This window comes from Castanea sativa, chromosome 1 (genome assembly GCF_040712315.1).
Source record: "Castanea sativa cultivar Marrone di Chiusa Pesio chromosome 1, ASM4071231v1".
In the NCBI taxonomy this organism is placed as follows: domain Eukaryota; kingdom Viridiplantae; phylum Streptophyta; class Magnoliopsida; order Fagales; family Fagaceae; genus Castanea; species Castanea sativa.
In genome coordinates, this window is record NC_134013.1 from 34,935,885 (window position 1) to 34,955,818 (window position 19,934).

Below are 19,934 nucleotides of genomic sequence, written 5' to 3' on the forward strand. Positions count from 1 at the left end.
CTTGCCCTTTTATGGAGGTACGCAGGTGGTATTGTACATCGAACTCACTCAGTTTTATTACCTATAGCGCTATTCTTTTGGTGGCTTCAGGACTACTCATTGCTCGCGGTAGAGGCTTATCAGTCAGGACTATGATAGTGTGAGCCTAGAAATATGGCTTTAGCTTTCGGACATGCAGTAACTAAAGTGAAAGCTAGCTTCTCCATCGGTGGGTATTTTTCCTTCGCACCTCAAAGTGCTCGGCTAGTGTAGTACACAGGCCTTTGGGCCCTATTTTCCTTCCTGACCAAGGCTGCGCTAATGGCAACTGGAGATACTGCTAAGTAAAGGAACAAATTCCTCTCTAAGCTTGGAGGGACTTAGCAATAGTGGGGAAAAAGGTAGGCCTTCAAATCCTCAAACGCCTGCTGACACTTGGTGGTCCACTCAAAAGACTTCTTCAATGTGCGGAAGAAAGGTAGGCATTTGTCTGTTGCCCATAATACAAACCTATTTAATGCTGCTACTTTGCCGTTGAGGCTTTGGACTTCCTTTACGTTCCTAGGTGGCGTCATTTCCATAACAGTCCAAACCTTGTTTGGGTTGACTTCGATACCTCTCTGAGACAGCATGACCCCCAGGAATTTTCCAGCTGTCACCCCGAACGCACACTTGCTCGGATTGAGCTTTATGTTGTAAGAGCGTAGGGTGTTGAAGGTTTCCCTAAGGTCGTTCAAATGATCGTCCTCCCTTTAACTTTTTACCAACATGTTGTCAACATAAACTTCGACATTCCTTCTGATCTAATGCGTAAACATCTTGTTCATTAGCCTTTGATACGTCGCGTCCATGTTTTTGAGTCCGAATGGCATCACTTTGTAGCAAAATGGCCTTTGGCTTGTGACAAACGAAGTCTTCTCTTGATTGGCTTCATTTAGCTTGATTTGGTTGTAACCAGAGAAGGCGTTCATGAAGCTTACCAACTGGTGGCAAGCTGTAGAGTCTACGAGAACGTTAATTTGCGGTAGCGGGTAGCTGTCCTTGCGGCATGCTTTGTTCAGGTCTATAAAGTCTATGCACATTCTCCACTTCCCGTTGGCTTTATTAACCATCACCACATTGGCCAGCCAACCGGGGTAATATACTTCCCTGATAAAGTTCGTGTCTTGCAATTTATGGACCTCTTCCACCATAGCCTGGTCCCACTCTTGGGCAAACACCCTTTTCTTCTGTCGGACAGGTGGAAAAGTAAGCGATAGATTCGACCTATGTTCTATGACTAAGGGATCAATCCCTGGCATGTCTTCATGACTCCAAGCGAAGACATCCTGATTCTCCTAGAGGAAAGTTGTGAGTGCTCGGCGGACAGGTGGACTGGCAAGAGTGCCAATCCTAATTGTCTAGTCAGGTCTAGAATCGTTAAGATGTATCTCTTCAAGTCTCTTAGTGGGCTCCGCCACCTCCCAATGCTCTTCTATATTCATGGCCTAAAGATGGTCGCCCATCTCCAACATAACTATGTAACACTCATGAGCGGCCACCTAATCTCCATGTAATTCCCCCACTCCATAGTCGGTAAGGAATTTGATCATTAAATGGTAGGTTGAAGTTACCACTTTCCACGAGTAGAGGGTAGGCCTTCCTAAGATGGCATTGTAAGCGGACGAGCAGTCGACCACAAGGAATGTCACGTCCTTAGTGATTTGCTGGGGGTAATCACCAACCTTAACAGGCAGCGTGACTGCGCTGAGGGGGAATACATTTGTTCCTCTAAAACTAACAAGCAGGGCGTTAGTCGAAACCAGCTGTTCTCTGTCAATCTTCATCTGCTGGAATGCTAGGTAGTAAAGGATGTCGGTGGAGCTGCCATTATCAATCAGGACTTGGTGGGTGTTGTAATCCCTTATTAGTACACTAACAACTAGTGCATCATCATGCGGGTGGTGGAGACAACGAACATCTTCCTCTGAAATCCCAATGATGGGGTTGTCGACTCGTGTCATCTTGGAAACGACGCCCGTGAGCTAGACGTTCTGAACCATCCTTAGGTAAGTCTTGCGAGCCTTTTTAGTGGAGCAAGAGGTTGTTGCTCCACCCACGATCATCCTTATGTCTCCTATGGGCGTCCTAGGATGTTCGTTCTCTTGCCGTGTGGGTTGCTCCTGTGGTGTGTCCATCTTCTCTTTACTAACGAACCTCTGCAACTTTCCTTGCAGGACAAGAACTTCAATTTATGGCTTCAAGTTATAGCAGTCAGATGTGTAGTTCCTGTGATCTTAGTGGAACCAGCAGTACTTATCTCGAGACCTCTTGTTGGGGTCCCCCTTCAGCTTCCCTAGGAACGTCAGGGCTCCTTCATCCTTGATCTACATCAAGACTTGATGGATCAGGGCATTTAAAGGCGCGAAGTTTGTAAAACTCCCAGTGGGGTGTTTGGAATGCCCATCTTCTTGTTGGTCTCTAGGTCTTGTTTTCTTTCGTCCTCTGTCTTGCCGTGCTTCCTCATGTCTTTCCCTTTTCTTAGGCCTATCTTCTCTGGCCAACAACGCGTCTTTAGCGTTTATGTACTTAGTTGCCCTGTAGAGTACCTCTGACATAGTCTTGGGGTCATTTTTGTATAAGGAAAACAAGAACTTACCCTTCCGTAGTCCGTTGGTAAACGCAACCACGAGTATCTTGTCATCGGCTTTGTCAATCGAGAGTGCCTCCTTGTTGAAGCGTGCTATGTAGGATCTCAACGTCTCCTCCTCCTATTATTTGATATTCATCAGGCACACCGTGGTCTTCTTATGTCTATGTCCTCCAATGAAGTGCGCGGCGAACTAGGCGCTCAACTCCTTAAAGGTGCCGATGGAATTCGACATTAGCTTACTGAACCATACCCTTACAGGACCCTTTAGCGTAGTTGGAAAGGTCTAGCACATGATTTTATCTACCACCCCTTGTAGGTGCATCAATGTCATGAAGGTCTCCAGGTGATCGAGAGGGTCCCTACTGCCGTCGTAAGTTTCCATCTGGGGCATGTGAAACTTTGGTGGAAAGGGGAACGAGGTAACGGATGCAGTGAAGGGCGAGTCTATTCGGTGGACTAACTCATCAAGATCGTTCGATACCCACCCTCTGAGGGCATTCATTATGAAGTCTATTCGTTCCTTCATCATCTGCATCTCAGAGACTATGTGCGATGATGGAGCCATGTTTGCGGCAGACGAATGACTTGTATCCTGCCGCTCTTGTCTGGTTGGGGTGTTGCTGCCATTCGGCCCCTTTTGGTTCCTTCTTTCGGCGCTAGTTCTTCCTAGTCCTCCTCTTGAGTGTTGATTACCGCATTCTTTTGGCGCAATTACTCCTCTAGGTCATGGTTTTGCTTGGTAAAGCGTTCTACAGCTGCAGAGAGCGTCTGAACTTGTCTCTCGAGGGCGGTGGTACGTGGTTCATCCCTTTGATTGTTGGTGGTGGTTGCCATTAAGTGAGTAAGTACCATGCAACTCTTTGACTAGGAAGCGGTAGTATGGCTTACTTCCTATTGTTTTCCATAGACAGCGCCAACTGATGATATCGAAAATCGTCAGTGAGCTACACGGTCCTCATGTGCTCCAAACAAGACCTGCATAACACAAAGGAAAGGAAAAAGAACCTACGAAAAGTACCGGTGTGGTACAGGCCGAATACCCTCCGACGGCCAAGTTAGAGAAATCATCACAACTCTAGAGTGCTAGAGCTAGGGTGAATTATGCGTATCTTGGCTTATGAGGCTTTTGGAGTTTTTTTTTATAGTAGTGTAGAGTTGACATCCATTCCTTGGTGGAGAAGATCTTTCCTTACGAGGAAGATCCTCATTAAGCACATACTTTGCGAGGTCCTTTCCTTATAGGAATCCTTTTAATCAAGGTTAGTCATGGGGTACAAGATAGTTCCTTATGCACACAGTCGTGGGGGCTAAGAAAGGCCACGATGGACCCATCACAAGTTTCTCCCTCACCTCCAGCTTTATGTCATCTTTGGTATTTAGGTTGTTTTGCATGGATGTCGTTAGGCAATCAAAGGAGCTGTCGGCTTGTGGTACTGTCAGCTTCCCTGTTTGCGTAATGTACGAATGAAGTTGATGGGTAATGTCGTCAGCTTCTTATCAGGCCATCGACTGCCCCCCTTGTACCAAGCTGACGAGTTCGTTAGCCTCACGTGTAGATAGGTTCAAATAGATGGGAATCGCCCTTATCAAATGTATTACGTGGACTTAATGGCATAACGTTGATTTTGTGATTGGTCAAAAAAATTTCCTTTCTGCAAAGTAATTCCTTATTTTTCTAGGCTAAAAATGCAAATTTGACATTTTAGTATCCAAATTGGTATTTTGACACTAATATTGAAGTTAGACAAAATATTTTATTGAAATTTTATATTAATATAAGTAGATATATCAAGAAGACAGATTTCCGTACAGGGTTTCCCAATATTTTTGTAGAAGTACTATTCAAACCACCTCAATTGCATAATTATACATACTATAATTCTTTAAAGACCTCATTGAAATCAAGTTCTATTGTTTGAGTCCTTTGACATTAAAACAGTATATTTTCCAGTATTAGGAACCAGTAGGCAAATTAGCCGGGTGTGGCCGAATGCTTGTTGCGCTGGTGGTCCCATTCTTCATTATGATGACAGTGTTCATACCCCAGCTTGCATGTCTTTCCAAATGACAATGCATAAACCATACTCTTGAAGAATATTATAAATGTTAGTAATAGAGAAAGTTTAGGGACAGGGGTTCTGTACCACAATAAAGCTGTCACAATTTTAAAGTGGTTGATTGTGATTAATAAATAAATAAAAATGAGTAAATTTACGTGGATGTGATCGTCTAATTATTCACAGTCAACCACTTTATTAAGTTGTGGAATTTTTTAAAAAAAGATGTGGTTATAAGCGCATTGATGTATTTTCATCATATGCACATACATTTATCATTCATCATGACTAATAAGAGAGAAAGGGAGAGAGTATTGGGATTATTAGCAACAAATCTAATAGTAGCCCATCCACTCTTAGGAATTCCAAAGGTATTGACTTCTGGTGGATCAATCAAGTTATAAGTCTTTGGGGAAGTGGTCTTGTTGAAGTTCCCTTGACCTGTCCTAAGCAAATGGAAGCTAAAACCATGCAAATGCATAGGATGATTCTCTGGATTCCCAGTACTAGTTCTTGGGAACACTATCTCCACCCTTTTACCATACTCTATGATCTTTTCCTTTGTTCCTATGCTTGGGAGTAGTAAATCATCATTTGAAACTCCCCGTGAAGTTAAAAAGAGAAGGTGGTAGATTTGGGAAATTGCTTTCATAAACGTTGGACAGATTCCTATAAATGATTTTTAAGATTCGATAAAATTGGAGCAATATTTGAACATTAACATTTTTCACAACTTTTTACATAATTACTTTCATTTTGTCTACCATTAACACATGTTTTTTTTTTTTAATTATATTATATATCAATCACATTAAACAGTATTAATAATTGTGAATTTTTCTTAAGAAGAATATTATATGCCTAAATTTTTTTGTAAACGTTGTTTCTAGTTATAAGCACAACTACCAAATTAAGGGGAAAACTTAAGCACATTATATTAAATTCTCTAATTAAATTCAAATATCTAGTTGCATTGATCGTTAAAGCACAAACAATATAATCATTTCCAAAAACATTTCATTTTAATACTTGAAAAATCTAATATATAGGTACTACACCTAAGATATATAAGGTTTGTTTGGGATCTGCTTATTTTGCTCAAAGTAATGAAAACTTTTTGCTCAAAGTACTGTAGATAAAGGTAAAAGTTAGCTGAAATAGTACAGTGGGACCCATTAATAGTACCAAAAAGTATAGTGGAGCCCATAAATAATAGCAAAAATAAGCTAAATAGTAAAATAAGTTGGCTTTTTAATTTTTGCCAAACACACATATACTGTGTAAAGTTGTGATTTACAACTATGTTTTATATTGGTTTTATTTCCATGACAAAAAGTGTTATATTTGCATTATTTTGTTCTTTGTAATTTGTGGGATTTTATTGTATTAAGTTGGTGAAGAATTGAGCATGAAATGAAGAATTAGTGCAGTTTTGCGATTGGCTTGCAAGTAGGTTGCAAGAAGGGTTTCCACAAAAAAGGCATGTGAGAAGCACATGTTGGAAGCTAAAGAGTCATACCAGCCTGGAGGATTTCGCGAATGTCTCGCGGGTAAGGCTTTCATGCGAAATACTCGCGAAACATTTTGCCTGGAGGATTTTAAGTGTGACTTTCTTACCCTTCACCTATACTATATATACCCTTATTACCCATTAATGTATGAAAGGTCATTTAAAGAGAAAAACCCTATATAGGTTTTCTACAACACACACACCCATCTTTTAGAGAGAAAGCTACTCGTCCTAAGTGAGAAATCATTCTAGCCTCTTCTCATTCCCTCTCCCATTGTCATACCTCGAAAGGAAATATTTATTCAAACATAACCCACACATTTTTAGAGTGTAGAGAGTGTTTTGGAGCTTGGAAAGTTTTGGGGATTTACTAAACAAAGCTGGTGAGGCTTAGTGGATGCAATCAGGCGTATTGCGGGATCCGGAAAGCTAAAGAAGACATAACTCCAAGAAGTCCATTGGTAGCAGGAGCTTGAAGGACTCAAGTACATTGGGTGGACTAGGCTTGAAGGGTCTTTTGTTATTCGTGTACTCCAACTTTATTCTCTAGTGGATTGATTACCGCTTAGAGGGCGGCAAAGAAGTTTTTTGCCGAGTTCTTTGATTTCCTCTTTGATAACACGTCTTGGTGTTATCTTGTGTTTGTATCTCTCTCCCCTTACTCTTGTGCTTTACTTTTATTGTTTGTTGTTCATGTTTATGCATTAGAGTAGTTCTCTGTTCATTGCGCTCATTTACTCTTGTTTCGCACTTTAATTAAGAGTAAAAGCAATCTAGCCATAATTTTTATTGAGGGTCTAAACAAGCTCCTGTGTATTCACACATATTCGAGCTTTCATACTATCTTTTAAGTTTTACCCACAAATTAATACTAACAACATAAACATAAGTATAGCAGTACCAACTGTAGTATGCTTGTAGTATATCAATTTTTGGGGTCGAAAAGCTTATGTTGTTTAAGCTAGCTGCTAAAGTGGAATTATTTGGACCCCACATGAAGCTTTATCACAACTTAATTGATTTACAGAAACTGTGATAAATATCCATTAATCAACTCCAGTTGGGACACTAATTGGGTGATCTTTGCTCGCCAAAGCTCTTAAGCGAGTTGTAAAGTTGTCAGCAGCAAACTTGGCAGTAATATTAGGAAGGGTTGGAAAGGAAAGAGAGGATGGAGGAGTATAATTGCCTACGCACTGAAGAATTGCTGTAGTGGTGGAATTGTCGAATAATGCATTAGAGTCAAAGAAAGGACGAGCAGCTATGTAATAATGGCTTGGAGACTGGTTTGCTGTGACCAAAATGTCAATTGTTTGTCCTAGAGTTATCATGACGTAGCTAGTGTTTATGGATTTTAGGTATGAAGCATCTTGTGCAACAACTGTGAGCTTGTGATTTGCAATGGCGAAGAACATTTCTTCATTCATGCCAGCGTTTATGAGGCAGAGAAGATAGGTCTTTCCTTGAATAACTGGTGGACGATATGTTGTTGTTGAAGCATGAAAATATGATCAATTAATTGTAGTTTAATTAAAGAAGGGGGTTAAGATAGAGTTATAATTGGTATGACTTTAAGTAATATTAAACAACATAATAACTTTTTATTGGAATAAAATTTTGAAAATCCGACCTTTACATTATATACGCTCTGTTTGTTTTGCTGGCAAACTTTCTATAAAGACAGTTTTCCACATTTTCTAATGTTTAGTAGCACAAAAAAAAAAAAAAAAACTAGTCAATAGAAAACTATTTTTAGTCAATGAAAAATCTTAATAAAAAGAAGGCTTATTTTTTATAGGTTGTTTTCCATTATTTTTTTTTTTTGGAAAACAATCTCTCTCACTCTCTCTCTTCCCTTTTCTTTTTCTTTCCTCACACCCTCACTGTCACTAACTTTGGTCTCTCCTCTTCCATAAATCTCTTTCCCTCACTCTCTCTCCATATTTCTCTTCCCCTTTATAACACAGTTCTCTAAGTAAATTTTTTCCCTCACTGCTTAGTAATTATTTCATTCCTCTCTACCAACTTGCAAAAGAGAACATATTTGCAGCGGTAATTATTTCATTCCTCTCTACCAAAATCCCAATTCTTTACTTTGAATTTCAAACTTGATTTTATTTTTTCTCTAAGAAATTTTTGGTTTAATGGATTCCAGGTAGATTTTTTTTTTTATTTTAATTTTCACATAAAAGTGATAAAAAAATAAAAAATAAAAAAGAAGAAAGAAAGAATGAATGAAGTAAAAGCCGAAAATTTAAAACATGGTGCCTATATGGCTCTAAATTGCTTTTACATAAAATAATTCTTTTTTTTGTTGACAGATACATTATGCAGATATTATGTAGTGATGATATATTACGTAGTTACATTATATGAATACATAATTTTGAGTAATATTAAAGACTTGTAGTTGACCTTAGTAGACAATTAATGTCCCAGCAAAAAGAGTAGACAATTAAAAGTTATTGTTATTTGTACTTATTAAAGACGTATTCCCCTGTCAATTTTATTTATATAGACAAATGGTTGATATATATATATATATATATATATATATGTATATATGCATGTATGTATGTGTGTGTGTGGACGTTTCTGTCCATATATATGAGCAAGATGAGTGGTAAAGATCATGAAAATTTGACAACTAATTTTGATTGTATCTATTGTCAAAATTTTACTATAAAAACCAAATTCATTCTTGGTTTTTTATTATTATTTATATTGATTACATTAGTTGGTTTACACAATACACATGTTTTAAATTACATAGGAAATATAAAAATTTGCATACCAAACACCAGAAAACATTCTCAAATTTATTTTCAATGTCGTTACCAAACACTGAAAAATGATATAGTTTTCTAGAAAATGTTCTTTGGAAAATGAACAATTTTCTAGAAAACGCTGATACTGAAACAAACAAAGCGATAGTCCCATCCCAATACTTTGCATATCATATTTCATACAAATCAAATATAAGACTTCTTTAAATCCAACATAATAACTTCTTTAACACTTTGCATATCATATTTCATACAATTCAAATTTAAGATGGATTTAAGTTATACCTGCTGTAACTCTAAAGAGTTACACATTTTTTAAACTATTGGATTTAAGTAGATCCAACGATTAAAAAAATACCCTCATTATTACAAATATTTTTATTAGAATCTCATTATTACCCTCATTTATTACATTCTGAACATATCTCGCAACCCAACAAAATTTGACATCTGACTCTCTCTCTCTACCTTTCTCTTTTTCTCCGTTTGTCTCTCTCTCTCTCTCTCTCTACATTCTAAACCTACGTTTCTCTCTCTCTCTATCTCCTAAAGTATAGAATTCATCTTGGGCAAAATGTATTATGTAGAAATTTCAATTATCTCATGCGATAGAACAAGATAACTAGTCCATTTTACAGAGTAACAAATTCCCATATGTCGAAGAACCAGACATACACCAAATCCTCATGTGGACGTAATTCCACGCAACATAGCATTTCAGACAGATTGAAAAACTACGACTCCACTTTCTTATAGAGCCAGACAAGCACACAACATTGAACACCTTACATAATACCCAATTCCTAGATAGTAAAGAAGACTTACATCTGACCTTTTAAAAAAAAAATTATAAACTATTCTTTGGAAGAAAGAATAAACATGAGAATCCCCTTGAAAATTAATATCAGCTAGCTGCAACACTAGACTTCTTGACTCTTAATCCCAACTCGATACAAAACCCGTCACTTTTCCGTATTATTTGAATACTGAAAACCTATAAGCCATAAATTGGACATGTAATTGCAACATCAATCATGATATGAGTCCAACTAAATCCAGCTGAAAAGGATAGCGTGTTTAAATTTCCTTTCTCCCAAACAATCAATTTAAACAAACTTCATTCAACTAAACAGCTTAATTATCGGCTTATCAGCCAAACTTATCATGCCTTACACAAAGTTTATGTAAAGCCACCAATTCCTAAATTTATGATAAGCCATCATTCATTAGAGCTGTGATTGCTGATTAAATTAGCATATTGACTAAATTAGAGCTGTGATTGATGATTAAATTAGCATATTGACTAATCAGCTTATTCTAATTCAGTGAACATGTTTACCATTATCTCGCAAAAACCACAGAAGTTGACCAAGTCCATATCAAACAAATCCAAATTAGTCAAGTTCTAGTATCACATAGACAGCTATTTCACATTCACAAACTATACTCATTAAGAAAAAAAATAGATTAAATTAAAATCTTCACCGCTATGAATATAGTATATTGCTTCACAATATATTGATTCACGTAAAATGCACAAGTTCAATTTGATTTGCTTAGCCAAATGTTAAAAACCCATAGAATTTGTGCATTTTACTTGTGCCCGACCCTACACTACATCAATAAAGGTCTAAAAGCAAATTGAACTTGTGCATTTTACGTGAATCAATTCTTTTAACTTTTTTAGGCCTATTTGAAAGGATATGTGTCTATTCAACAAGCAATTATGAGCATGCAGATAATTGACAAGTTTGGTGACTACGCATATGACACATAAATAGATAGTTTGTGATCTCAAGGACATGAATATGAGATAAATAGAACACCTATGGACCAGAAAAATAAAAGGACCTGTTGGCTGGCCTGGCAAGCAAGAAGTATCCAGTGCCTTATTTCCTATGGAAGAGAAAATAAAACCACAAACAAACAGCTATACTCTTGCAGTGCAGTAAAGTGCAGTAAACAGAATAGTGTAGTAAAGTGCAATAAACAGTGCGAAACCACTAATGCAGTAACTTAAAGCAGCTATACTACCTGTTATTTAGAACCACAAACAAAGATAGATCATTTCTAAGAAATTGTTATTAAAAAAGCAAACACAAAACTGCAGGTACCTCCTTAAAACAAGAGGTAAGCAGTAGAAAATCTGAAAAAATGAGGCACATGTCCTTAAATAACAGTATTCCAACATAGGTCCTTAAAAAGCCAAAACAAAAAACCAAATAAAACTATTTCATCATGATTAACAACATAGGTCCTTAAACATAGTTCCTTCAGCTACTTGGACTCAATATATATATTCCACCAAGAAATACTCATTCAACAACTTCTTATTCTTCATGATCCTAAGCATTGCTTCACATCCAATTCTAAGACTTGAACAACTTTTACGGGCCTTGCTTTCATCATCTCTGCTCAAATCATTGTCTAATGCATTTTTTGTTTTGCATTGCCCTTCACTACAACATACATAAATACGACTTGTTACATTATCACTTCTAGGTGCTTTTTTACTCATACGGATACAGATTCCAAAACCTTCTTTTTTGGCAAATTCTTTGTAAAAAGTTTCAACATCATCAAGGGAGTCAAATTGCATTCCAACATATGGCTTGAATTTCAACTCACAATCACCAAAATCTTCAAGCAATAACTCTTGCTCTGATGGTCCTTAATTGTTTGGGGCATCATATAACTCTTCACGTTCCCTTTGCAATTTAGTAAATTATAAGAACCAATACAAATAATGAACACAAATAAAAAATATGCAAACATTTTACCAATATTAGGCTCCAAATTGAAACAACAAAGAAAAAAAAACAAGCATAACTCAATTCTCTAATAAATAAGACTTCAAACATAATGTCCAATTCACCAATACCCAAGAACATCTGATCAATGGTATCTCAAGTATTTGGATAAATAGAAAATATTAGGAAAAAATGAGGGGCGAGGGGATTAAGCTAGTTCAGAAAGTAGGACTTACTAACTAGAGTTTGGAAAAGAGCTAGTTAATTTTATTTTTTTAAATACTTAATTTTGTGATTATATGTAATCTATCCAAATAGTTCAAATTAAAAGTTTAAATGATTCATAGCAGTATAATTCTGAAGTATTTCACATAAACCAAAAATGTCAAAAGAAAGACGCAACATAGTTTGGAAATCATGTAACTTAACGTTAATAAGAAGGAAACTTAACTCAGCATGGCTAGTAGCATAAAAGACTGCATGGACTTACCTTCAGTACCATGCCACTAATCACAACTAGCCTTAGGGTGTTAAAATCATTCTCTCAAAGTTCTCATAGTAAATGTGTTTCAAAATTAATCATTCCAAAAGTATTCCAGTACTATCTTTGCAAAATATATACTTTAAAATCATGATACCTTCCAACCACTACAAAATAATATAAACATCAAATTCCACGTAAAACATCATGAGTACTTAAATAGTAATTTCTCAAATGGCATTCATCTCAATTTACCAATGTCACAAAGTATTCATCATCACCAATGATGATAATTTCTCAAAATATCGTGGTAAAATGAACAATAAATTCCTCATAGCAATTCATAGGCAGATTGAACAACAATTCTAGATACATGTGCACAGATAACTCAGTGTACTCATACATATAAGTTCTAGCTTGTCCCATAAGAATTACTTGTAAGTGGTATAATTCCTAAATCTTGCATCATAAAAAGATACTTGGTAAAGTATTGAAACATAATGTCTGACTGACTGACCTAATCTACTAATGGAAACATGACAAGTGCCAAAGCCTAACTGATTAAATAGTTAGGATAAACTATAGCTAAACTACTTGTCATGTACTGTGTCTGCTTGTCATATCTACTTGTCATTTACTATAGCTAAACTACTTGTCCTAAACAGTGCAGTAAATGTGTGATATGATTACTTCCATTGCCATGTTTCATTCACTGCAAGTTTGCAATTTAATCCATTGCCAACTTCTTTTTTAAAATTTAAAAGGGTTAATTTTTTAAATGTGTGATCTGATTTTCTTTTATAAATGAATGTAAAAAAATTCCATCCTACAATTCCACAAACAGTTGACTGAAGTCGTGCTTGCTCACAGAAATAGAAGGTATAACTTTAATGTGTAATGCTCACAAAAATAGTGCTTGCACTTGGTTATAACAGCATCGACAAAAGGTTGCCTGCAAATGAAACAGAGCACTCACAAACTTGAAAAGAAATAGAAACAGAGCACTCACAAACTAGTTCAAAACCATTTTAATTGTTTAGATTTCAAACACACAACCCTATGAATCTTACCACAATGAAGAGAGGAAAAAAGATCCAACCCTGCTTATTTAGACTGCTACTTTCTTTCTTTGCCTATAGTTCTTAATTATTGGCAAGCTAATGCATAAAATTCAAATATCCCATTTATAAGAAAAATTCTTGGGGATGTAACTAGGGAACTACCAACGATATAAGTCACAGTGTAAGTTTCTCTAAATTTATTACACATACAATGGTTTTATATTGAATATGTATTTTGAGTGCCACATGGTTCTTTGTGAATCATTTACTGTGTTCCATACATTTTTTGATTTAGTAGATGTACAATTATCTCCAATATTTGAATTCTATGTGCACTGCTTCTAAAAGATAAAATCTTAGTGCTATCAATATCTTTTGATATCTCCAATATAAAATGATTACCTATAGGACTAACAAGAAAAATGAAGACTAGAAAAGAACATGCTGGTAGCCTTTATATTAGTAGCTACCATCACCAAAAAATAAAAATAGAGCACTCACAACAGAAAAGAAAGGAAAAATAGAAACAGAGTACTCACAAAAATAGAAACAGTGTTCGGCTTGGTTTTTTTTTTTTCTGCCGGCAACCTGTGGAGGTGGAACAATGGTGGAGGAGCAATGGAGGAGGAGATAGAGAGAGAGAAACATAGGTTTAGAATGTAGAGAGAGAGAGAGAGAGAGTTAGACGTCAAATTTTGTTGGGTTTAGAGATAGGTTTAGAATGTGATAAATGAGGGTAATTAATGAGATTCTAATAAAAATATTTGTAATAATGAGGGTCTTTTTTTTACCGTTGGATCTACTTAAATCCAATGGATTAAAAAATATGTAACTTTTTAGAGTTACACTAGGTGTAACTTGAATCCATTTCATCAAATTTTATTGACTATTTGATTAAGGAACATATTTTTTACACTTAATTTTAAAATATAGAAATCTAAATGTTAAAATATTTGATATATGAGATAGTTAGTGATTTCCATTTCTTTAAAAATTTAGCAAATATGTAAAGTATAAAAAAAATGTAATTCAACAATAGCTTTGTCAAAATTGGTATCCAATAAAATATTTTGAGTAATGTAATTTGAACCAAACTCTTAAAAATCATATCCAACGTTTTCCAACTATTAGTGGTAGGTATTGTTTTTACTTTCCCCCAAACGATGGAAGAAAAAGCATTTACGAGAGCATTTATTTTTTTATAAGAGAAATTATTGTTGCTAACACCCAGATGTAAAGTGTTTCACACAATGTTTACACTTTCTTTCTAATTATCCATATTTTATACATGATATGAAAGAATATAGACATAGAGCAAGTGTGCAATTGGCCCCTACTTATTTGTTTTTGCTTTTTGTCTTAGTTACTTTTGTAAATTATCCAAGTTTTAGTTTTTTGTCACACATTTAATATAAAATTTACCAAAAACTATATACACTATGCAAATAAGTTACTGCAAATAAGTTATTCTCAAAGGTACTAATGTTGATACAATTTGATGCAAATCAATCAAAGCTCTTTTATAAAACTTTTTTTTATATTTTAGAAAACTTTTTTTCCCCAAGATAAATTTGGAAAGAAATTCATACCAATAGAGCAATTGTTTGGATATCCTGGTTGGCCATAAAGAGTGTAGGCATCTTATGGATCTGGATTAGCACTGGCTGCTGTAGCCTCATCAATTATTTCCTTCACATCTCCCTTGAACCATTCCGCTGCAATGTATAGAATGGACGATTTAGATGTATAAGTACAAACTTAGCATACATTTAATTTCCAATTAATCTTTTGCAATCCTCCCAGTTATATGGTATATATGTGCCATTATATCCTCTCTGAAAATTAAGTTATAGCCACTAGCCATTACTAAATTATACCCAATATAATTACTTCTTCAGCATAGGGCTTTGGAAATGGATAAGAGGTTCCCGTTTTAGGAGAGATAACTATTGCACCATGAACTGTTGCACGCAACCAGTCACTATGGGCATGTCACCAAAGTGTTCCTTCTTCATCAGAAAATACAACCTCATAAGTGAATTTTTTTTTTCCTGGTTTAATTGGACATTAGGTAATATTTCAAAACCATTTGACCATGGATTTCTTGGCTGCTTGACTCCATGCCTGTTTTTAAAAATAAAAAAGAAGTGTTCATCAACTTTATGAGTTTTATTCCATATAATTGTATCATTCAATAAATTCTTTAAAGATCTAATGGATAAAGTAGTAGGATCACAAGTGTTAATTACTATAGTTTCGGAAAAAAAAAATACTAATCTCCGACCCAATTTCATTTTGGACATCATGCATGAGGTTATTCACTATTTTTTATACATTTAAATTTTTATAAAATGAATGTATTTTGAATTTTTGTTTACCTTTGACATGTTTTTTAAAAAAAAAAATCACATTTTCAAATTTTTTTGATTCACTATTAGATCCACTTTTTTTGTCCTCCTTTGTGATCAAGTTTTATTCAAAGCTACTAACCTAGCAAAATACATACCAATAGAGCAATTGTTTGGATATCCTGGTTGGCCATAAAGAGTGTAGGCATCCGATGGATTTGGATTAGCACCGCTGCGTAGCCTCATCAATTATTTCCTTCACATCTCCCTTGAACCATTCCACTGCAATGTATAGAAAGGACGATTTAGATGTATAAGTACAAACTTAGCATACATTTAATTTCCAATTAATCTTTTGCAATCCTCCCAGTTATATGGTATATATGTGCCATTATATCCTCTCTGAAAATTAAGTTATAGCCACTAGCCATTACTAAATTATACCCAATATAATTACTTCTTCAGCATAGGGCTTTGGAAATGGATAAGAGGTTCCCGTTTTAGGAGAGATAACTATTGCACCATGAACTGTTGCACGCAACCAGTCACTATGGGCATGTCACCAAAGTGTTCCTTCTTCATCAGAAAATACAACCTCATAAGTGAATTTTTTTTTTCCTGGTTTAATTGGACATTAGGTAATATTTCAAAACCATTTGACCATGGATTTCTTGGCTGCTTGACTCCATGCCTGTTTTTAAAAATAAAAAAGAAGTGTTCATCAACTTTATGAGTTTTATTCCATATAATTGTATCATTCAATAAATTCTTTAAAGATCTAATGGATAAAGTAGTAGGATCACAAGTGTTAATTACTATAGTTTCGGAAAAAAAAAATACTAATCTCCGACCCAATTTCATTTTGGACATCATGCATGAGGTTATTCACTATTTTTTATACATTTAAATTTTTATAAAATGAATGTATTTTGAATTTTTGTTTACCTTTGACATGTTTTTTAAAAAAAAAAATCACATTTTCAAATTTTTTTGATTCACTATTAGATCCACTTTTTTTGTCCTCCTTTGTGATCAAGTTTTATTCAAAGCTACTAACCTAGCAAAATACATACCAATAGAGCAATTGTTTGGATATCCTGGTTGGCCATAAAGAGTGTAGGCATCTGATGGATTTGGATTAGCACCGGCTGCTGTAGCCTCATCAATTATTTCCTTCACATCTCCCTTGAACCATTCCACTGCAATGTATAGAAAGGACGATTTAGATGTATAAGTACAAACTTAGCATACATTTAATTTCCAATTAATCTTTTGCAATCCTCCCAGTTATATGGTATATATGTGCCATTATATCCTCTCTGAAAATTAAGTTATAGCCACTAGCCATTACTAAATTATACCCAATATAATTACTTCTTCAAAGATAGGGCTTTGGAAATGGATAAGAGGTTCCCGTTTTAGGAGAGATAACTATTGCACCATGAACTGTTGCACGCAACCACTATGGGCATGGCACCAACGTGTTCCTTCTTCATCAGAAAATACAACCTCATAAGTGAATTTTTTTTTTCCTGGTTTAATTGGACATTAGGTAATATTTCAAAACCATTTGACCATGGATTTCTTGGCTGCTTGACTCCATGCCTGTTTTTAAAAATAAAAAAGAAGTGTTCATCAACTTTATGAGTTTTATTCCATATAATTGTATCATTCAATAAATTCTTTAAAGATCTAATGGATAAAGTAGTAGGATCACAAGTGTTAATTACTATAGTTTCGGAAAAAAAAAATACTAATCTCCGACCCAATTTCATTTTGGACATCATGCATGAGGTTATTCACTATTTTTTATACATTTAAATTTTTATAAAATGAATGTATTTTGAATTTTTGTTTACCTTTGACATGTTTTTAAAAAAAAAAAAATCACATTTTCAAATTTTTTTGATTCACTATTAGATCCACTTTTTTTGTCCTCCTTTGTGATCAAGTTTTATTCAAAGCTACTAACCTAGCAAAATACATACCAATAGAGCAATTGTTTGGATATCCTGGTTGGCCATAAAGAGTGTAGGCATCTGATGGATTTGGATTAGCACCGGCTGCTGTAGCCTCATCAATTATTTCCTTCACATCTCCCTTGAACCATTCCGTTGCAATGTATAGAAAGGACGATTTAGATGTATAAGTACAAACTTAGCATACATTTAATTTCCAATTAATCTTTTGCAATCCTCCCAGTTATATGGTATATATGTGCCATTATATCCACTCTGAAAATTAAGTTATAGCCACTAGCCATTACTAAATTATACCCAATATAATTACTTCTTCAGCATAGGGCTTTGGAAATGGATAAGAGGTTCCCGTTTTAGGAGAGATAACTATTGCACCATGAACTGTTGCACGCAACCAGTCACTATGGGCATGTCACCAAAGTGTTCCTTCTTCATCAGAAAATACAACCTAATAAGTGAATTTTTTTTTTCCTGGTTTAATTGGACATTAGGTAATATTTCAAAACCATTTGACCATGGATTTCTTGGCTGCTTGACTCCATGCCTGTTTTTAAAAATAAAAAAGAAGTGTTCATCAACTTTATGAGTTTTATTCCATATAATTGTATCATTCAATAAATTCTTTAAAGATCTAATGGATAAAGTAGTAGGTTCACAAGTGTTAATTACTATAGTTTCGGAAAAAAAAAATACTAATCTCCGACCCAATTTCATTTTGGACATCATGCATGAGGTTATTCACTATTTTTTATACATTTAAATTTTTATAAAATGAATGTATTTTGAATTTTTGTTTACCTTTGACATGTTTTTTTAAAATATAAAAAATCACATTTTCAAATTTTTTTGATTCACTATTAGATCCACTTTTTTTGTCCTCCTTTGTGATCAAGTTTTATTCAAAGCTACTAACCTAGCAAAATACAAGTTCAAAGATGGTTCAACAAGTTTGGCTCAAAATGGGCCCCTATTCTCTGATAATGATGACCAAATAACTCTATGAGAGAAGTCATAAATCCTCATTCAGCACCACTGTGACCTCCGTGTTCGTTGTTTGACAAATCTGAATTGAAGCAAATGCTAATCCAATTCAGATTCTTCAATTGACTGCCGTAGTCATTTGTACCGTATTTTCTTTTATAATAATAATAATTCAATTGTAACAATAAATATGCATGGGATTTGAATCTATTTTTTCTATAAAAAAAAAAAAAAAAAAAATTCAACTTATGACATCTATTTCTTGATATCAAATTGGTTTTTAGTGTTGGTTAGCTTCGAACCCACAAGGAAATTTGAACTTTATAATCCTAGTGAGCTATAAGCCTCTTGCGCAGTCGTACCGAATTGTTGGTTAAGAAACAACAAAGCCTAAATTCAACCTCAGCCCTGTCAAATTCGCTTAAGGGAGAGGGGAACAGTTCCACTAAGCAACCTCATAAAACTCATGACTGGAGGCTAGTTTCTCAGGCCTTCGAAATTCACTTAAGGGAGAAGAGAACAGATCCTTTAAGCAATCTCATAGAAGGCCTCGTTTAAGACTTTTGTTTTTTAGATAGGAGACAAAGCTATAAAACAGATTGCGAAGGTTTGTTTGGGTAAGTAAGTAAGAGATTAGTGTCTTTGCAGACTCAAAAACGAAATAACGTTAGGGAAATTCTTTGAATCCAATAACGTTATTGATACTTTTCAAATGTCCTGTTATTCATTTCAGATGAAAAACAATCTCACATGTGGAACAACGTACTTAATTAATACTTTACCAAACATCAGGATGATTGAGTCCGTTTGGATAGAACTTATTGCTGAAAACTGAAAACAGAAAACTGAAAACACTGTACAAAAATAATTTTTTAATGTGTAAAAATTACTGTTCATCCCAAAAAGTACTGTTTATTGGCCTAAAATCACTGTTCATTGTCAATGAACAGTGACACATACGCGTGGAAAAAAAAAAAACGGTTAGACGTGAACGCAACTGTGCTATCCAAACGCCCTCTTATTGTCCTCGTTTTGTTACTTTACCAAACATCTTGAGTTTGAAAAGTCCAAAAGAACTCTTAGTTTGAAAATTCTAAAGGCTTGGCCCGGAGTAGCTAGCCTAAGAGCATAAAGTTCATAGATGACCCAATTCTTTTTGTCTCTTTCTGTCAGCTGTATCTGTATCTGTATCTGTATGGTACCAAAAAGAATCACGCGTCGTTAGATTTTTCTAAATTCTTGGTATTGGTCATATTCAAAGTAAGATAAGTGGGCAAGCAAGAGAAAAACTGATCTATATCTCTGTTATAAGGAGAATTTTAGTTCAAATTGTGGCTTGCTAACTGCATTAATATTGAAACAGACAAGGG

General features: G+C 35.0%; 1 protein-coding gene and 1 pseudogene across 1 annotated transcript; both read right to left on the reverse strand.

The window, feature by feature from the left end:
* Window positions 1–1,520: 1,520 nt before the first annotated feature.
* Window positions 1,521–1,982, reverse strand: LOC142625763 (uncharacterized). Its single transcript, XM_075799478.1, has one exon. The coding sequence runs from the start codon at window positions 1,980–1,982 to the stop codon at window positions 1,521–1,523; it is 462 nt and encodes a 153-aa protein (XP_075655593.1).
* Window positions 1,983–4,564: 2,582 nt separating this feature from the next.
* On the reverse strand, window positions 4,565–19,032 carry LOC142625773 (putative laccase-9; annotated as a pseudogene).
* Between the last annotated feature and the right edge of the window lie 902 nt (window positions 19,033–19,934).